Source organism: Martes martes, assembly GCF_963455335.1.
Source record: "Martes martes genome assembly, chromosome: 18".
Classification (NCBI taxonomy): domain Eukaryota; kingdom Metazoa; phylum Chordata; class Mammalia; order Carnivora; family Mustelidae; genus Martes; species Martes martes.
Window position 1 is genome coordinate 10516602 of NC_137906.1, and position 18642 is coordinate 10535243.

The 18642-nt window shown below is 41.7% G+C and overlaps 1 protein-coding gene across 1 annotated transcript in view; it reads right to left on the minus strand.

The window, feature by feature from the left end:
* The window catches only part of LMTK2 (lemur tyrosine kinase 2), a gene marked incomplete at its 5' end in the record, with an annotated part of 79337 nt that overhangs the window by 39750 nt on the left and 20945 nt on the right, over nt 1-18642 (minus strand). The window contains 5 exons of the mRNA XM_080829792.1: nt 828-915; nt 1097-1215; nt 4865-4938; nt 12791-12935; nt 16450-16571. Of these exons, the coding sequence (XP_080685918.1) occupies nt 828-915; nt 1097-1215; nt 4865-4938; nt 12791-12935; nt 16450-16571 (548 nt within the window). The remainder of the gene's footprint in view (nt 1-827; nt 916-1096; nt 1216-4864; nt 4939-12790; nt 12936-16449; nt 16572-18642) is intronic.

Here is an 18642-nt window from a genome sequence, read left to right on the forward strand (position 1 = left end):
CATTGGACTCCCTGCTTGGCAGGGAGTCTGCTTCTCCCACTGACCTTTCTTCACTCACGCTTGCACACACTCTCTCTCTCTCTCTATTAAATAAATAAAATTTTTAAACAATCGTCCTTTAATTAAAAATATAAATGGCACACACATTCACTATTCTAAAAACATGACAGGTCGGGAAACCTGGGTGGCTCAGTCAGTCAAGCATCTCGCTTTGGCTGAGGTCATGATCTCAGGGTCTTGGGATTGAGCCCTGAGTTGGGCTCCCTGTGGAGCAGGGAGTCTGCTTCTCCCTCTCCCTCTGCTCTACCCCCACCCCCTTCTCTACTTGCTCGCTCGCTCTCGTGCTCTCTCTCTCAAATAAATAAATAAAATCTTAAAAAAATATAAATAAAAAAATAAAAACCTGACAGGTCACGAGTACTCTGTAAGATTACGTTAATGGGGAAAAGTGTTTCAGAGTGCCTAGCTGAGTCAAGACCTCAAGCTCAGAATGGTGATCCTGAATCCACGCGCTGGCCCTGCCATGTACTCGATAAACAACGTTCTCTTCATCTCTGTGAACCTTACTTTAATCATATATACATAAATAAAGTGTAGACAAATATGATTAAATGTAATGCATGCAAACAGCTTAGCATAGGGATGGAATATAAAACACGTAAGTGTCAGTTGATAGTATTTTCAAAGGCAATGATGTAGTACATCACGAAGTTTTAAAAATGGGGGGCAGAAGTTAAAGCAGTCCCTCATCCACCACTTCTACGTGTCAAAATCACTTGGATATAACCTTTTAAATGCCTGACCTTGAATTCCCATTAAAAACTCACCAAGTCACAGAACTCGAACACCAGGAGATAGGGAATTGCTTCTACACACTGTCCAACACACTGAAGAACATTCGGATGCTGAAGAATGCTGGAAAATAAAAGTCACGGTGTTGTTCACTAGGGAGCATGCTAGCAGAACTGCTCAAATAGTGAACTAAATTTTAAATTCATGAGGACTAAAATATGCTAAATAGCAAAGTCATTTTAAAGACCTGATTTCCAACAGACTATAGGCCATGTTTACAGAACGCATATTAAGGTTTACTTACTAGTAAGGTTCTCCATTTTTCAAAAAAGTATCTTGTTCCTTTGGGCTTGCACTTGCTTTTAACTCCTTCACTATTACTCTTGCTACGCTAGTGCCCGTGTAAATCTCTCCAAGGAGGACCTAAAACCAAAGAACAGTTTTTTTGGTTTTTTTTTTTTAAAGATTTTATTTATTTATTTGACAGACAGAGATCACAAGTAGGCAGAGAGGCAGGCAGAGAGAGAGGAAGGGAAGCAGGCTCCCTGCTGAGCAGAGAGCCTGATGCGGGGCTCGATCCCAGGACCCTGAGATCATGACCTGAGCCGAAGGCAGAGGCTTTAACCCACTGAGCCACCCAGGCGCCTCCCAAAGAACAGTTTTTTCTTCACTTCCTTCGAAACAGTAAAGAAGTATGTCTTATTGTCAGGAACAGAGTACGGGAAAATAAATTAAGCAACAATTAGGCCTTCTACTATGAAAATACTACCTCAGAAAAAAACTTGAAAAATGAAACCATTCTCTTTCAGTATGAAACTGTTCATTGGGTACTGAAGCACTCATATACGTATCTGTATTTCTTTTTTATTTATTATAAAATTGTACCATACTTTCACGGATATGACCAATGACATCACAGAAGAGTAATTTATAAGTTCAGTTCAAACATAACTCAAATGTTTCCCAAAACACTTCAACTGGGTTTTGTTATTTTGTCTCCTTCACATAAGAGAAAGTAAACTGCACACAGGCAATGTACAAATACACTCTCATTGCATTATAACTTTAAAAATCTATGGCATTCCAATTATTCCAGACCTTTATCTTATACTAAAACTTCAGTCAAAACACAAGAACAAAATATGACACTGAAGTGAACAGAATACAAAATGAATGAAAATAATGGGGTGCCTGGATGGCTCAGTAAGTTGCGCAACTGACTCCTGATTTCGGCCCAGGTCACGATCTCAGGGTGGTAGGATCGAGCCCTGCATTGGGCTCCACGCTCAGCATGGAGTCTGCTTGGGATTCCCTCCCCTCCCTATGCCCCTCCTGCTTGTGCTCTCACTCTCTTTCTCTCTCTCTAGAATAGATAAATCTTTTTTAAAAAATGAATGAAAGGGACACCTGGGTGGCTCAGTTGTTAAGCATCTGCCTTCAGCTCAGGTCATGATCTCAGGGTCCTAGGATCGAGTCCCACATCGGGCTCCCTGCTCAGTGGGGAGCCTGCCTCTCCCTCTGCCCTCCCCCCTGCTTGTGTGCATTCTCTCTGTCTCTCTCAAATAAATAAATAAAATCTTTTAAAAAAATGAATAAAAATAAGAGCACACTACAAGCAAAGCAACAAATAATACTGGACAATACAAAGGCATTTCAAAACATAATATTTAAGATGAAAATAATGAGGTAAAACTTTTAATTTAAATTTAGAATGATCAAAACTAAAAGCCTTCTTTTTAAAAGAGTTTTTAATAGTTTTATCAATTAGATTAATTTTAATGCCCTGGAAATGGACAATAAGGCTTTGAACAGAATATAACATGTTTACTAAGAATGTAAAGGCAGAACAATAAACAGAACAAGGAATTCTGATAATTAACCAAGTCATCTACTATTCACTGAATAAAATATCCAGAAGTGAACATCCTCATTTTAACACCAAATCTGCCTGCACCTATATCCACATGCTGTTTTTATCCCCTTTTCAAGAGTAATCTTAAAGGAATCCCTTCCTCTCTCCTGCATTAGCAGTTTCCCCACTCTAACGTAAAGAGGCTAAAATAGCTGCATATCCTATAAAAACCAAAGCAAAGCAAAGCAAAAACAAAACAAAAACCTAACACCTTCCCTTGGCCCTCGGATGGTCCAAACAGCTTGTACTCCATTTCTCTGCTCCCTTTTACAGTACGACTCCTCGACAGGGTTGTCTAAATGTGCTGCCTCCACTTTCTCCCTTGTGCCCACCGCACGTGAGCACGTGACCTCTTTACAGCCTCTTACGACAACCCCACGGCCCTCACGTGCTGGGCCCTACCTCTCCCAGTCCTCATCTTAGTTTGCCAGCACCATTTACTACCATGCATCTTCGTGGCACTCCGTTTTCACGGACTCTCAGAACACCCCACTCTTCTGCACCCCCTCCTACTCACTGGCTGTCACCTCAGCTTCCATCACGGACCTGCGCTGACCTCTCCTCGCCGCAGACCCTCAGGGCTTGGTCCTTGTGCTTCTCCCTCTTCTTAATGTTCACAGTCTTGGTGATTCCACCCAGTCTCATACCTCTGAATACCAGCTATAGACAGAGCTCTCCCAAATGCGTATCTTTGGCCTGGAACCTCTCCCTTGAGCTCCAGATGTATACCCCAACTGCCCACTCCGTACTTCCATCTGGATGCCTAACAGCCATCCCATCTAACCTAACCAAAAGCGACCTCCTGACTTCCTCCTCCATGCCTGCTTTTCCTTAATCTTTCCCATTTCACTTGCCAGCAATTCTGTTCTTCCCACCAATCAGACCATAAGCAGCCATCCTTGATCCCCCTCCTGCAGACTCCACAGCTGATCGATCTCCAGTCCCGCATGCTCATATCTGAAAATCCACACTGACACACACCACTTCTCCCGGCTCCATGCTATCATTCAAGTCCAAGCCTGCCTGCATCTCCCCCTGTGTGACTGCTGCAGCCTTCTGACCAATTTTCCCACCTTCCCCTTCGTCTTCCATCACATAACCGCCCAAGTGATCCCTTTACCAGAAAGCCAGATTGCGGCGGTCCTCTCTCAGACGCTGGAGTACTTTCCCAGCTCACTCTGAGTACAAGTCCCTAAATGCATATACTCTATCTCACATCACCTGGTTCCCCCACGCCCCTCTGAGCCCGTCTCCCACTCCTGATTGTCTGCGGTCTGATCACTGGCCACCACACCCCGACAACACCCTGCCACAGAGCAAGAGGTCTCGGCTTCATCAGGGCAAGGGTTCTCGCTGGCTTGCTGCCACACAGGCCAGGACTTCACCTACCCTCCTCCACACTGAACCCTCGGCACCAGAAACAACGCGTGATGCACAACGGGTTTTGCTAAATGGCTTAGAAGATTTGGTCACTAATAAAGGTTGGATGACATCAAAGACACAGGACTGACAAACAACTCTGATGGAAAGCCAAGATGCATGAGATGGCTGACCACTGAACAAACACCTCTTCTTGTCTTGACCACCCTGCTTATGAGGCAATCGCCACTCAGGAACCTTTAAAACACAGAACGACTGCTAGTTACATCACAGAAAATAGCTGCGATAATAAGATTATTCCTTCTGGATATCCCTCAACAAGCCACTGTTTCTATTTGTCCTTTGACAGCCTATGAGAGATAGAGAACAGTTCTTTGCCATGGTTTCCATTATAATAATACTATGTATCTACGATTCTAAAGTGGTTTAAGTATTATAAGGAAGAGCGGGGAGAAAGGGAGAAGAATTAAAAAACAAATAATTTGCCCTGAGGAGGATAAAGAGCTTCTAAAATTCCAGTCTCTCATCCCTTCTTACTGTTCTATGCCAACAATTAGAAAAGTATCTGATATGTAAATAAAAGACCTTCTTGGAAAAAGGCATACACCTAGAAACCCTGAAGTTCAAATTCCTGTGTGGTTTCAGGGTGCAGAGTAGACTTAACTGGTACCATAGCAACTAAGAGAATATGGAATGTCCTACAATACAACTCTTCATTAGCTTTAGATTCTAAACATTATAACTAGGAGGGGAAAAAAAAAGATGTAAACAACATTTTACCTTTCCAAACCAGCCATTTCCAATTTCCTGAATATAGTTTAGACTGTGGCGGGCAACTTGAGACTTCAAACCTTCTGTAGGAAAAAGAATATAAAAAGTAAATACGGGCATTTAACTGAAATAAAATAAATATTAAATATATAATCTAAAGAATAAACAGAAACATAAATTTAAAGCTTGTGCTAATTAAGGTAGAAATAAATTCAAAAAAACATACCATCATTTTCAAACTGATATGGCCAAAATCGTTTCAAGTTTTAAAACTGACAATATTTTTCTGAATGCGTCTCCTACCTGATTATCTTTAACACTTCGCACTCTGTTTTCTCATCTAACCCCTCTCCTATAGCCACTAATCACCATTTCAATGACTTTTACTTAGTCCTTAGTTTCACGATGGAGGTGAAAATCTTGTCAAAATCTGTCAGTGTCAACCTTATCAGATCTTTGGAAGACAGTCAATGATTTCTGGAAACCAAATCAAACCAGGAGAAAGGCCACTGAAACAGGGTAGAAATTCTCTGGGTCTTTGAATTTATCAAGGCCCCACCCATCCCAGCCCCCTGCGCAGCAGTTAATCTTAATGATGGTACATATTCTAGTGTGAATCCCAGTTCCAGACACAGCGCAGTGAACCTTATTATTCCCAAGGAACTGTGTTTCCTTGTTCTGGAAGTTTCCCTGAGGGACTGCCACATTCCCTTGGTTTCACCAAACTCCGAACTCTATCAGGACAGAGGGTTCCTCAAAAACATATTCCTCAGAGCTCCTAGGTGGCTCAGTTGTTAAGCATCTGCCTTTGGCTCAGGGCATGATCCCAGGGTCCTGGGATCAAGCCCCAGTCTTCAGGCTCCCAGCTGGGCAGGAAGCCTGCTTCTCCTCTCTCACTCCCCTTGCTTGTGTTCCCTCTCTCGCTGTGTCTCTGTCAAATAAATAGATAAAATCTTTAAAAAAAAAAAAAGTTCCTCAAAAACAGTGAAAGCCAAATGGACGAGACACTTCCATCTGGGGCAAAATGTAACAGTAGAGGCAAACAGTAGACATGCTGAAAGCTTTAGCAGAAAAGCTGGGCAATGAGATTTGGGAGATGAACAAGGGCTCTGAAAAGCTATTGCAATATACAGAGGAACCTTGAGAGCCACCTGCATGCTCAGGGAAGGACACACACTCACGGAAGACTTGAGAAGAAGTAAACTGTCACCTCTAGCTAGGTCATGCCCAGCAAAAGCAGGAGGTGAGGACTAAGGCAGAGCTGTAAGTAGCTTGGGTGAGGAGCTCCCAACATGGAGCTAAACTGCAAAGACCCAAAGAATGCTTTTTTTGTTGTTTTCTTTCTTTCTCTAAGTATATCGTATTATTCAAAAAGGTCCAATTTTCAACAAAAAAGTACAAAACATGCAAAGAAATAAGAAGGCATGGTCTACTCACAGGTACAAAGGAAATGTAAAAGAAAGTGTCCCTGAGAAAAGACAGACAGTGGCCTTACCAGGTAAGAATTTTTTTTTTTTTAAGATTTTATTTATTTGATAGACAGCGATCACAAGTAGGCAGAGAGGGAGGTAGAGAGAGAGGAGGAAGCAGGCTCCCTGCTGAGCAGAGAGACCGATGCGGGGCTCGATCCCAGGACCCTGGGATCATGACCTGAGCCGAAGGCAGAGGCTTTAACCCACTGAGTCACCCAGGCACCCCCAGATAAGACTTTAAATCAACTGTCTTAAACACGCTCAAACAGCAAAAGGAAATCATGGACAAAGAACTAAAGGGCACCAGGAGAATGATGTCCTGATAAGTAGAGAAGATCAATAAGTAGATTCAGATTAGTAAAAGGAGCCAAATGCCAATTTGGAGCCAAAAGTATAACTGAAACAAAAAAATTCACTAGAGGGGTTCAACCAAAGACGGGAGCAGACAGAAGGAGCAGTGAACTTGAAGAGAGTTCAAATACAATTATCCAGGCTGAGCAGAAGAAAAAAAAATGAGAAAAAAAAAATCAATGAGCGAAGGCTAAGGGACTTGTGAGACACCACCAAAGGAACCATATACACATAAGAGCCCCAGAAAAAGAGGGGAAAAGGGGGCAGAAAGAATATTTGAATACATAATGGTAAAAAAAGGTCTGAATCTGATAAAAGGTATAAATCTACACATCCAAGACGTTCAACAAATTCCAAGCATGATAAACTCAAAGAAATGCATACTGAGACACATCATAATCAGACTGTCAAAAACCAAAGATGGAGAATCTTGAAAGCACCAAAAGGGACCCACTCGTACATATAAGGGATCTTTGATAAGATTAACAACTGATTTCTCACCAGAAACCATGGAGGCCAGAAGGAAGCAGGATGGCACCTGTAACGTGCTGAAGGAAAAGAACCATTAACCAAGAGTTCCATATCTAACAAAACTGTCTTCCAAAAAACTAAGGAGAAATTAAGACACCTCCAGATAAACACAAGTTTAGGGAGATCACTGCCACTACGCCTGCCCTACAAGAAATGTTAGAAGGAGTCCTTCAGGCTAAAGTAAAGGGACACTAAACAGTAACTGGAAGTCATATGAACAAATAAAGATCACTGTTAAAACTAGAGGTAAATATCAAAGCCAGCATTATTGTATTTTTGGTGTGCAGCTCTTCTTTAATTTTCCTATGTGATTTAAAAGACACATAAATTATAAATCTGGGACGCCTGGGTGGCTTGGTCAGTTAAGCAGTTGCCTTCGGCTTGGGTTGTGATCCCAGGGTACTGGGATCGAGTCCCACACTGGGCTCCTGGATCAGTAGGGAGCCTGCTTCTCCCTCTGCCTGCTGCTCTCCCTGCTTGTACTCACTCGCTCTTTCTCTTTCTCTGACAAATAAATAAACTCTTTAAAGAAAAAAAACTTAAAAAAATGAAAAATCTTATGTTAATGGCTACATAAGATATGAGGATGTAATTTGTGATAACATAAAAGGACTGAATTGCAGAGTTTTTATATGGTACTGATGCTAAAAGTTGGTATCAATTAAAACACAACTGTTATAAATTGAAGGTAGTTGTGATCCCCAAGAAAATATCTAAAAAATTATAAACAAAAGGGAATGAGAAGGGACTCAAAATGGTAAACACACAAATCCCAGTGGCCTATTTTGCAGAAATGGAAAAACTGATCCTAAAATTCATACGTGAGGTAGCTCTGTCAGTTGGGCGTTTGCCTTCAGTTAGGGTCATGGTCCTGGGGTTCTGGGATTAATCCCCATGTCTCAGACCTCTGCTCAGCGGGGAGTCTGCTTCTCCCTCTCCCTCTGCCTGCTGCTCCCCCATTTATGTGTGCATTCTCTCTCTCTCTTTCAAATAAAAAAAAAAAAATCTTTTAAAAAAATAAATAAAATAAAAATCATATAAAATTTCAAGGGACTGAATAGCCAAAACATTCTTAAAAAACGAAGTTGGAAGATTCATAAACGTCTCAATTCCAAAGCTATAATCTCCAAAACACTGTGATACTGGCATGAGGCTAGATACAGATCACTGGGATTGAGAGTCCCGAAATAAACACAAACAGATATGATCAACTGATTTTCAACAAGGTGCCAAGACAAGTCAATGGAGGAAGAACAGTCTTTTCACAAATAGTTGCTGGGGCAACAAGCTACCCACCTGTAAAAGAATGAACCTGGAACCTTACTTCACACCATATACAAATATTAATGGGTCAAAGACCCAAATTTCAAAGATAAAACTACAGAAGTAACAGAAGACAATATTGGTGAAAATTTTCATGACCTTGAGTTTGACAAAGGTTTCTTAAGTATGACACTAAAAGCACAAGCAACAAAGGAAAAAAATAAATAGGACTTCATCAAAATTTAAAACTTTTGCATATCAAAGGACACTATCCAAAGAGTGAAAACACACACACACACACACACACACACAAAAAGAGTGAAAACACAACCCAAAGAATGGGAGAAAAACTTGCAAATGAGATCATTATTGTGAAGCTATTAAATAACTAAGACAGTGTGGTACTGGAATAATTACTGAAATAGAACAGAAAGCCTGCAACAGACACATATACATACGGTGGGGTTTGTTTTGTTTTTATTTGGGAGAGAGAGAGTAAGAGAGAGGGGCAGAGAGAGAAGCAGATGCCCCACTGAGCAGGGGCCCGATATGGGGCTTGATTCCAGGACTCCAGGACCATGACATGAGCCAAAGACAGGCATTTAACTGACTAAGCAACCCAGGCGCCCCTACGTATGGAACTAAAAAGCAGAGAAGAATGAAAGGACCAATCAGTGAAGAAAGCTGAGAAAAACACAGTAATCTACCAAAAAAGATTCATGGATTCCCTAACACCATACTCAAAAATTAACTCAAGGTGGGTTATGGATTTAAATTAATTTAAATGTTAAAGCAAAACCTTAAAACACTGTAGGAAAAAAAAAGGAGTTAAGTATCATTTTGACCACAGAAGAGGAAAGATTTCTTTAAGACATAAAAAGCTCTAATTTTTTTTAAAAAAATTAATTTTAAAAATTATTTTAAAAAGAGAGAGATTGCATTTCTAGCTTAAGAGGCTGTTAAATTTGGCTATATTAAAATCAGGAAACATCAAAAAATTCTTTTTTCATGTATATTTGACTAATTTTTTTTCTTTAGTGTACATTTTGATTTCTTCTTCATTTTCTGTTTCCATATTTACTAGTTATTTTCTTAGTGGTTGCCATGGAGATTACAGTTATCACTCTAAATTTATAACAATCTAATTTGAACTGATACCAACTTAGCTTCAATAGTAATAGCATATACCATTTGACACCCAAATAGCAGGAACATAAATTAGCACAACTCCTTTGGAGGTTTTAAGCTGGCAATATCCCCCCAAATTACGTACCTTTTGACCACCTCTGAAAATTTATTCTACAAATATACCAGCCCAACATCAATGTACAAACCAACACAGGTACGAGCTTTATTTTTAATAGCATAAGATTAGAAATAATAGCATAAGATTAGAAACAACCCAAATATCCATTAACAGGTTGAATAAATTGTGCTAAATCCATACAATTTAAATAGCAGAAGCTTGTAAGCAGGAATAAATAAGCTCTCTTTATGCATATGGAAAAATCCCTAATTTACCAAGCCCCATGAGTAAAAAAGTATGTGTTTTGGTGGTGGCGGGGGGGGAAGGGATGTTGGGGGGCAAGTAAATGGGAATATTTATATCAACAAAGTCTGGAAAGATGTATAAGAAACAAAGAAGAGTGGTTATGTAGAGAGTGAGGGTAGGAGCTGAGGTCAGATTCAAAGATTAGAGGCTTTTCACTATACATACCTTTTTATGTTTTGATTTTTCAACTGTATGACTATATTATGTATTTGTAAAATAAAATACATTTTAAAAAGAAAATAAAGGAAAAACATGCAGAGTTTCTTCTAGATTTGCTCTTGAATATACGGTGTACTTTTTTTCACTTTATCACAAATACCTTTCCTCCTCTTACAGGACTACATAATACTCCATTGGATGGATTTACAATAACTTAACAAGTTATTACCGACACACATTTAACCTGATGCTGCAATAAATTCCTTTGCAGGTATTTATTTGCATACTGATCTAAACTACTGACAGCGGAACTGTGGGATCAAGGGTAAACACATTTGGATACATATTATCACAGACTACCCTTGGGAAAGAATGTCTCTATCAATTTACAGTCCTGCTAGCAGGGAGTGTCCAAGGGCCTTTTGCCCACACACACCCCTCACCCATCATCACCTAGCTTCCTTTCTTCTCATCTTTGTTTAGCTGTTATCATCTTACTTTATGTTTGTATTTCTTTAATTAATAGAATTCCTATTTTTTTATTGGCCATTTGAATTTCTTCTCATGAATTTCTCCTTTCACATCCTTGACTTATTCTTTCCTATTGAAGTGCTATTCTTCTACATTTGTTTGTAAACTTAGTATATATTAATAGTATGAGGGGTGGATTTTTTTTTTACGTTCTATGTTATTTACAAATATTTTTACTACTTGGTCAAATTTATTTAGTGTCTTTTTCCATATAGAATATTTCATTTTATGAATCAAATTTGGCAATATTTTCCTTTATGTTTCTGCATTTGGTGTCAAGCTTATAAAGCCCTTTTCTATCCCAAGATCATAAAAATATTCTGTGACTATTCTATGCAGAGAAATTGAAAAGAATTTCTTCCTACTAAGAAGGAATTTAGAATAGAGGGTTCAATGAAACGCAAAAAAGTGTAGGAATGTAATGAGGATGGCTCTCCAGGTCACTGCCATTTCTTTTGTGCCCATGACTGTACTCTGGTTCATCCCCACTATGTCTTGGACAGAAGTCATCAGGCTCTTCTCTGTCACGCCTTCCTGTCCACTGTAAGGGGTCAACACTGCCAGACTCAGGGGAAGCCAATCAGAATGGCTCTCCAAGAGTTTCCTTTCTGGTCGAGGAGAGAGAAGTTCCTTTCCTCCGGCAGTAAAGCTACAAGGATCTGAACCTGGAGTTGGCAGCAGCCATGCTCCGAGCTGAAGAAAGAAGCTGGTGTGCCGGATTTAAGCCGACACACAAAGAGGAGAGAAACAAGGAGTACACGAAGAAAAGCACGACGGTGTCCAAGTGCTCAGCTCCAGTTGCCTCTAAGGTCTGCCTAACCCCTACTCTTCCCATCGCCTGGTTCCAGCATCAAAAAAGGTCCCCTTTCTGTGTATGCTGATCTGAGTTAGGATTCTATTACTTGAAATGAATTCACTAGTGTTAAGACTCCAAGATGACAAAAGCCCTAGAGAAGTCTCTCAGGGCCTCTCTTAAGTACAAAGGAAAGACTATGATCAAGAAAGTGAAGAGAAGGGACGCCTGGGTGGTTCAGTCAGTTAAGCAGCTGCCTTCGGCTCAAGTCATGATCCCAGGGTCCTGGGATCGAGTCCTGCACTGGGCCTCTTGCTCAGTGGGGAGCCGCCTTCTCCCTCTGCCTGCCTCTCCCCCTGCTTGTGTTGTTCCTTTGTCTCTCTCTCTCTGACAAATAAATAAAATCTTAAAAAGAAAAAAAGGCGAAGAGAAATTAACTTCCACCTAGAGAGGAGTATACCAGGTTACTTAAGTGACCCCAAGGGTATGTTAGACTCCTGTTAAATTTCACTATTTTGGTTGAAGGAAGGATATTGTTATTTACTAAAATTAAAGGTAAATACTACATGTTAGTTTTTTAATGTTGCAAAACCTACGAATATTAAATATACCTAACCGTACAGATATTTTATAGGAAATGCATCAGCTGTTTCGTATTTTATCTTGTATCTTCTCTTAGTCACGCAGGCCTACAGCAGTGCAATCAACTGGGGGTTTCCACTGCCCTCAACTTACACCACTGTACGCAGAACCACGAGAGGCAGGAATGGCACGCAGATCCCACAGCTTTCTCTTAGAAGTCTCAGAGATCCCTGATTCTCGAACTGCCAGTCATATTCTATTTTACAACAATAAATCGATCAACATCTAATCAAACCTCTACCTCAGGATGAAAAGTCAATCCAACTAACATATCCAAATATACCCCTCCTCCCCAAACACAGGACATCCCGGGGAAAGACGGCAGTGTCCTACTCAGCAAGACGAGCAGTGACGAGAACTACCCAAGCAAAGGCCAGGAGCTCTGTGTTCCATTTCAATGAACAGGGGAGACCAGTTTATTCTGATATCAGACTCAGGGGCCAAAAGCAAAGGATTCAGCTTTTGCAGGCAGGCACTGGACCAGACCACTACAATTCAGCTTCCTCGGGGGGCAAGAGGAAGGAAATAAGCAAGCAGAAGAGAGAGGCAATCCGAGCATTTTATGGTTAGCATCAAGGTTCCCACTCTCACCTCTTGAGAAACGATTCACGAAACCATGATGCTGGGACGTAAGGCCTTACCTACAGAAGGCTGGAGCTGGGACGGAGCTGGTAGTGAGATATTTGGTACTGAAAGTGTGAAAACTTCTGCCGGGGACTGAACAGAGGGAGTATCTTCTGCTGGTGGTGTGAAATCTATCTCATCATCAAAATTATCTTCAAATTCCTAAAATAAAAGAGGAGCAATGTTATATCTGATATAAACCAGCCTGAGAGCAAATATTAAAAACACATGCTAACATCGGAGACATGAGCATTTACTCACTCATCTGAAACATACGGTCTTAAATTTTTCCCCCGGTTTGTACCTACTTAAGTAAAAAGCATATATAATTGTGTTCTCCAATGCCAAATAGCAGAATCAACAAGATTTAAAAATAAATTATACATACTTGATGCAACTCCTTCAACTGAGAGCTTGAAGTTAAATGCACACTTTTCTAAAATGACCATGGAACTTCAAATGGAAATACTCTTTTAGGTTGGAAATTTTAAGTTACTAGAACTTTAGCTATGCTTTTTTTATTATTCACTTTCACAAATCTCTTTGCATATGGAATCCAAACAGATTCATTTTATTTTAAAACTATATATGAACTTCTTTTTTTTTTTTTTTTAAGATTTTCTTTATTTATTTGTCAGAGAGAGAGAGGGAGAGAGAGTGAGCGAGCACAGGCAGAGGCAGAGAGAAGCAGGCTCCCTGCCAAGCAAGGAGCCCGATGTGGGACTCGATCCCAGGACGCTGGGATCATGACCTGAGCCGAAGGCAGCTGCTTAACCAACTGAGCCACCCAGGTGTCCCTATATATGAACTTCTAAGTGACGTAGGATTTCAACCAAGATAAGGATAGTTAAAAGACTCAGAGAAGATATTTTCTTTCTTTTTTTTTTTTTTTCAGAGAAGACATTTTCAAGGAAGTCCTGTTTCTCTGGGAAGAGTAACACCGGAAAAATTACTAAACTGGGTAGAAAACTCATCAGTGTCTGAACGAAGGTCTAAAGCTGTGTAGCATGTATGTACTATTAACACAGAGAGAATGTCTGGTTTTCTTTAACTTTAAAACTCCCCTGGCTGCACCTCCAACCCCTACAAGGGAAAAGCCAGAAGTTGTAAGGGTAGATTTCTCTGGTATAGTATGTATGTTCTCACATGCATGTGGGACATTATTCTCATATCTGTCATCTATGTTGTCAAATGCATTAGGACATTTATTGCTATCTGTAATAGGGGAGAGGGCAGGATGAACAAGTACCATAACTTCAATCCGTGAAGCACCTCTGAATGGAAGAGCTTTGCTCGATTCCCCTTTGGACATTCCTAAAGCTTCTCTCATTAAAAAAAGACTCGGGGCGCCTGCGTGGCACAGTCGGTTGAGCATCTGACTCTTGGTTTCGATTCAGGTCTGATCTTGGGGTCGTGAGATCGAGCCCTGTGTTGGGCTGCACGCTGAGCACGGAGTTTGCTTGGGTTTCTCTCTCTCTCTCCCTTTGCCCCTCCCGCCTGCTCTCTCCTTCCCTCTCCCTCTCTCTCTAAAATAAATAAATCTTATGGGGTGGCTGAGTGATGGACATTGGGGAGGGTATGTGTTGTGGTGAGTGCTGGGGGTTGTGTAAGACTGAGGAATCGCAGGCCTGTACCCCTGAAACAAATTATACCTTCTACAGTAATTAAAAATAAATAAATCTTAAAACAAAATAAAACAAAACCCACTTTATCCATCACTCCTACCTTAAAAACAATGCCACTCGAAACCCTGGCAGCAGCATGACATACCATTGGGCAGCCAATGATTCTGAGAATTCAGAGAAGTAAAGCAGTGTGATAATAAACATGGGGCTAGAAGAAGACCGGGTCGCTATTCTAGTTATACCGTGGCTACCCGGATACACTCCGGCAAGTCGCTTGCTCTGCGAGGCAGCAGCTTCCTGGTCTGTAAGACGACTTCCAAGGGACCAAGTCTCTAACACTGCCCAGTTCTAAATCTAAAGGAATGGACGCTCGCCTTCAGTCATGGCTTAGACAGCTGGAGAGGATGCTCTCTACAGTGTGCTCCTGGGGCCACATGCACCAGAACCATCTGGGTACGCTTGACAGAAACACTGATCACAATAAACTCCCTCGGTCAATACTGAGACCTAGTCGGGTCAGAACAATCGAAGGCAAGAATGAGGCATCATGACATTTGAGAGAGCCTGGCTTTCAGTTTCAGCAACACTGATCACACTTGATCTTTGTCCCCAGAAGACAAGGTATCTGTACACAGTCCCTCAGCAAGACTGAGGGTCAAGGGACAAAGGTGCTCTGCCTACCACTGTGTCCCCACGCAGTCATTAAGTTCCCACAGACGTGTCTGTAGTGATTCTAGGGCCTGGGGGCTGAAGTTGTGAATAAAACCCTATGTATGTTTGAGGTAGAATCTTCTAAGGAAAATGGCCTGTGCTAGTAAGTCTTTTCCTCCAGCCTCCCTCTGCTCTCATCTTTCCACGTGTGTAATGTTCGTGTTGAGCCAAAAGGACAACACATCTTATCTCTCGGAGCTGCTGTCACACTCAAGGCAGAGAAAACACAGAAACAGTGTGAGGTCTACAAAGAAGGTTCATGCGTCCACTAGAAAGAGGGTTGTAGCTAGAAGACAGCTTTTTCCTTCAATTTGAACCAGTGGCCCTCAGGGCCCCAGGACAACTGGCAGGGCTGGACATTAACGATCTCATTTTCTCTGCATGCATTCCTACTTTCTCTTCAAGTATTCCTCTTTAACGAGTATTTGCTGAGCCCTAACGCACACCAGCAGGCATATGGTTAAGTTCTACAGCGGGATATCCCACTTGGCTTCCAGCAGATTCCACCCATCTGCAGCTCAAACATCAGCCCTTCTATAGTATTCCCTGCCACCCCCTACCCTCACCAGAATTTACAACTGATACCATTCTCTCTCCCCCTCCGAGAACTCAAGGGTTCAGGTAAAATGGAAGATGCTCTTTCTCATACGCAAAACACACTGGGGATCCCTTGGCCTCGATAATCTTCACAACCACAATGCACCAGCATATAAAAGTTGGAGGGAAAAAAAAAATCAGCCTGCTTTTCCTTACAGGCCTCACAGCAAGTGAATTCAATCACTCTATATTCCTCACTTGGCGAAAATTAAAATAGGCAAGTGGTTACTGTCGATAATGCTCTGAAGCAAGGTCAGCGAACTACAGCTGGTGGCCCAATCCAAGCCACGTATGTTTGTAAAAGGAGCCCAGTGCAGGACTCTTCTACTGGCACACTACCACAACCTGGGGCTTCATGTCTCCTGCCTATGTTGAGGAAGCGTGACGATGGCGGGGTTGAAGCAGAGGGGTCGTGACAGAGAATGTCCAGCCCCCAGGACTGCCTACTTACAATGGCAGAATATATTTACTGTCTGGCCCTTCCAGAAAAATTCTGTCCGCCCCTGCTCCTGAGGCCCTGGGTGTTACGCAGCCCATCTATCTATTGGATGGATGATTTTTTTTTTTAAGATTTTATTTATTTATTTGACAGAGAGAAACACAGCAAGATAGGGAACACAAGCAGGGGGAGTAGGAGAGGGAGAAGCAGGCTTTCCACTGAGCAGGGAGCCCGATGCGGGGCTCTATCCCAGGACCCTGGGATCATGGACCTGAGCCGAAGGGTTCCCACCATCTGCACTCACCTTGAAGTCTATTTCCGGGTCCTTACAGCAGGATACACAGTTTGCAATTAACACTATTAATACCAGTAAACTGCACACAGACAGGATCACAAAAGATGAGACTTCTGCAGCAGGTGCCTCCCCTAGAAAGAGAAAGAACTATCAATGTATAAAGCACATTAACAACATGGACATTCCAGAATCAACTTTAATATGCAAATCAAATCAATAGATTTCCCACCCAAGAATTAAGAAAATAATGCCTAGATGCTCAAGAGGAAGTAGATGACCAATCCAGGTTAAGAAGTCAGGGTTTTAAAAAAAAACTTTGAATATGGGAACAATTTTTGATTTACAGAGGTGCTGCAGGGACACTCCGAGCACCCCCATACACCCTTCACCGGGCTTCCAAATCTTACGTCCTCACAGCAAAGTGATCAAAACTAAGACCACAAAACGGTACCACACTATTAAATGAACTTCCAACTTTACTCGGGCTTCCCCCAGTTTTCCCACATCCCTTTTCTTTTCCAGGATCCAACCCAGGCTACCAGCGCTGCACTCACTCCTCCTGTTCCACTGACTCCTCCAGGCCCTGACCTTCCTCACTCTTCCCTCGAGTGTCGTCACTTGGACACTTTTGAAGAGTGCCAGTCAGCATTTTGTAGAATGTTCCTCGGTTTGGGCTGCCTAATGTCTGCCTGATGACTGAGGTTACAGATAGGTAGGAAGAATCTAGAATACCAGAGCAAACTACTCTTCTCATCACATCAGGAGCACATAGCGCTGGCATGACTTAGTCCAAGTGATGTGAACCCCCCAACTCTTGGCCCAGGTGTTACCACTGAGAAGTTACCAATTTTCCCCTTCATGTATTCCTTAAAAGTGGGTAACGAAATCCAGGCACTCACAGGGAAAAGGATTTTTAAGCTGCACTCCTTGGAAGGAGGAATACTACAGAAGTTGCAGATATATGTTAAAACTGCCACAGTAAATCGTATTTGGGAGACACTCTGAGGCTGTGCAAACACCCTGCGTCTCCCTAAAGCTTGGCACACTTTTTTCCACTTTGTCTCTGTGCTTCACCTGCCGTAATTAGCACTATAACATTCTAACGGTGATCTTCTATTCCCTCATTCCTTCTACACTTATTACTTGGAGTTCTTCCATAAGGAAGAGTTGTCCCCTCTCCTTCAATTATTTATCTGGTCATTTATTTAGTTATGGACTCACAGACATTTATTTTATACTCTTTAGGTTATAATCCACTATTAAAATTATTTTGTAGCTCAAATTATTCCAGCGTTGGCCCCTGGCAGCTCTTTCAAGTTGACTACTGGGTTTTGGGACATCTTTCCCTTTCTCCAACACTGTCTCATTTTCTGGTCCTACCAGAAGCTCCAGACTTTTCTATTGTTCCCACTCCAGTTTTAGAGCCAGCCACTTCTTCAGGGAACCTTAGTCATAACAAGCAGCCTCCTACCAGAGCAGGGGTCTGCAAACTGCGACTTGTGGCCTGTGTTTCGCATGCAAGTGGGACTCCAGCTTAGAACGAAAGAGTGTTTTTCAAAACAAAACAAAATGCAACTTTACTTTCAGTAAAAGTTATGTGGAAAACATCATTTTCGGTGCGCCTGGGTGGCTCACTGGGTTAAGGCCTCTGCCTTTAGTTCAGGTCATGATCTCAGGGTTCTGGGATCGAGCCCCGCGTCGGGCTCTCTGCTCAGCGGGGAGCCTGCTTCCCCCTCTCTCTCTGCCTGCCTCTCTGCCTACTTGTGATCTCTCTGTCAAATAAATAAATAAAATCTTAAAAAAAAAAAAGAAAAGAAAACATCATTTTCAACTAGGGCTATTCTGAAGCTTTTCTTTGTTAGGGTGAATTGTGATGTCTCACCTAGTGGTGTTTGATTAAGAAATAAACTACCCCACCCTGCTTGCTTTTTTGTGATATACATGTAAGCTCAATGTTCCAGCGCACCAAGAGGAAGCATGGAGACAAGTAAAGGAATGATGTCACCGTTTTCCTGAAGTGAAACTATACCACCTGAAGAAAGAAAGAACTAACCCAAACTCCTTTGTGGTCAAAACACTTCCTTTTTTTTTTTTTTTAAGATTTATTTATTTATTTGAGAGACAAAAAGAGAAAGAGAATCTCAAGCAGACTCCACGTAGAGCATGAAGCCCGATGCAGGGGTTGATCCCACAACCCCGAGA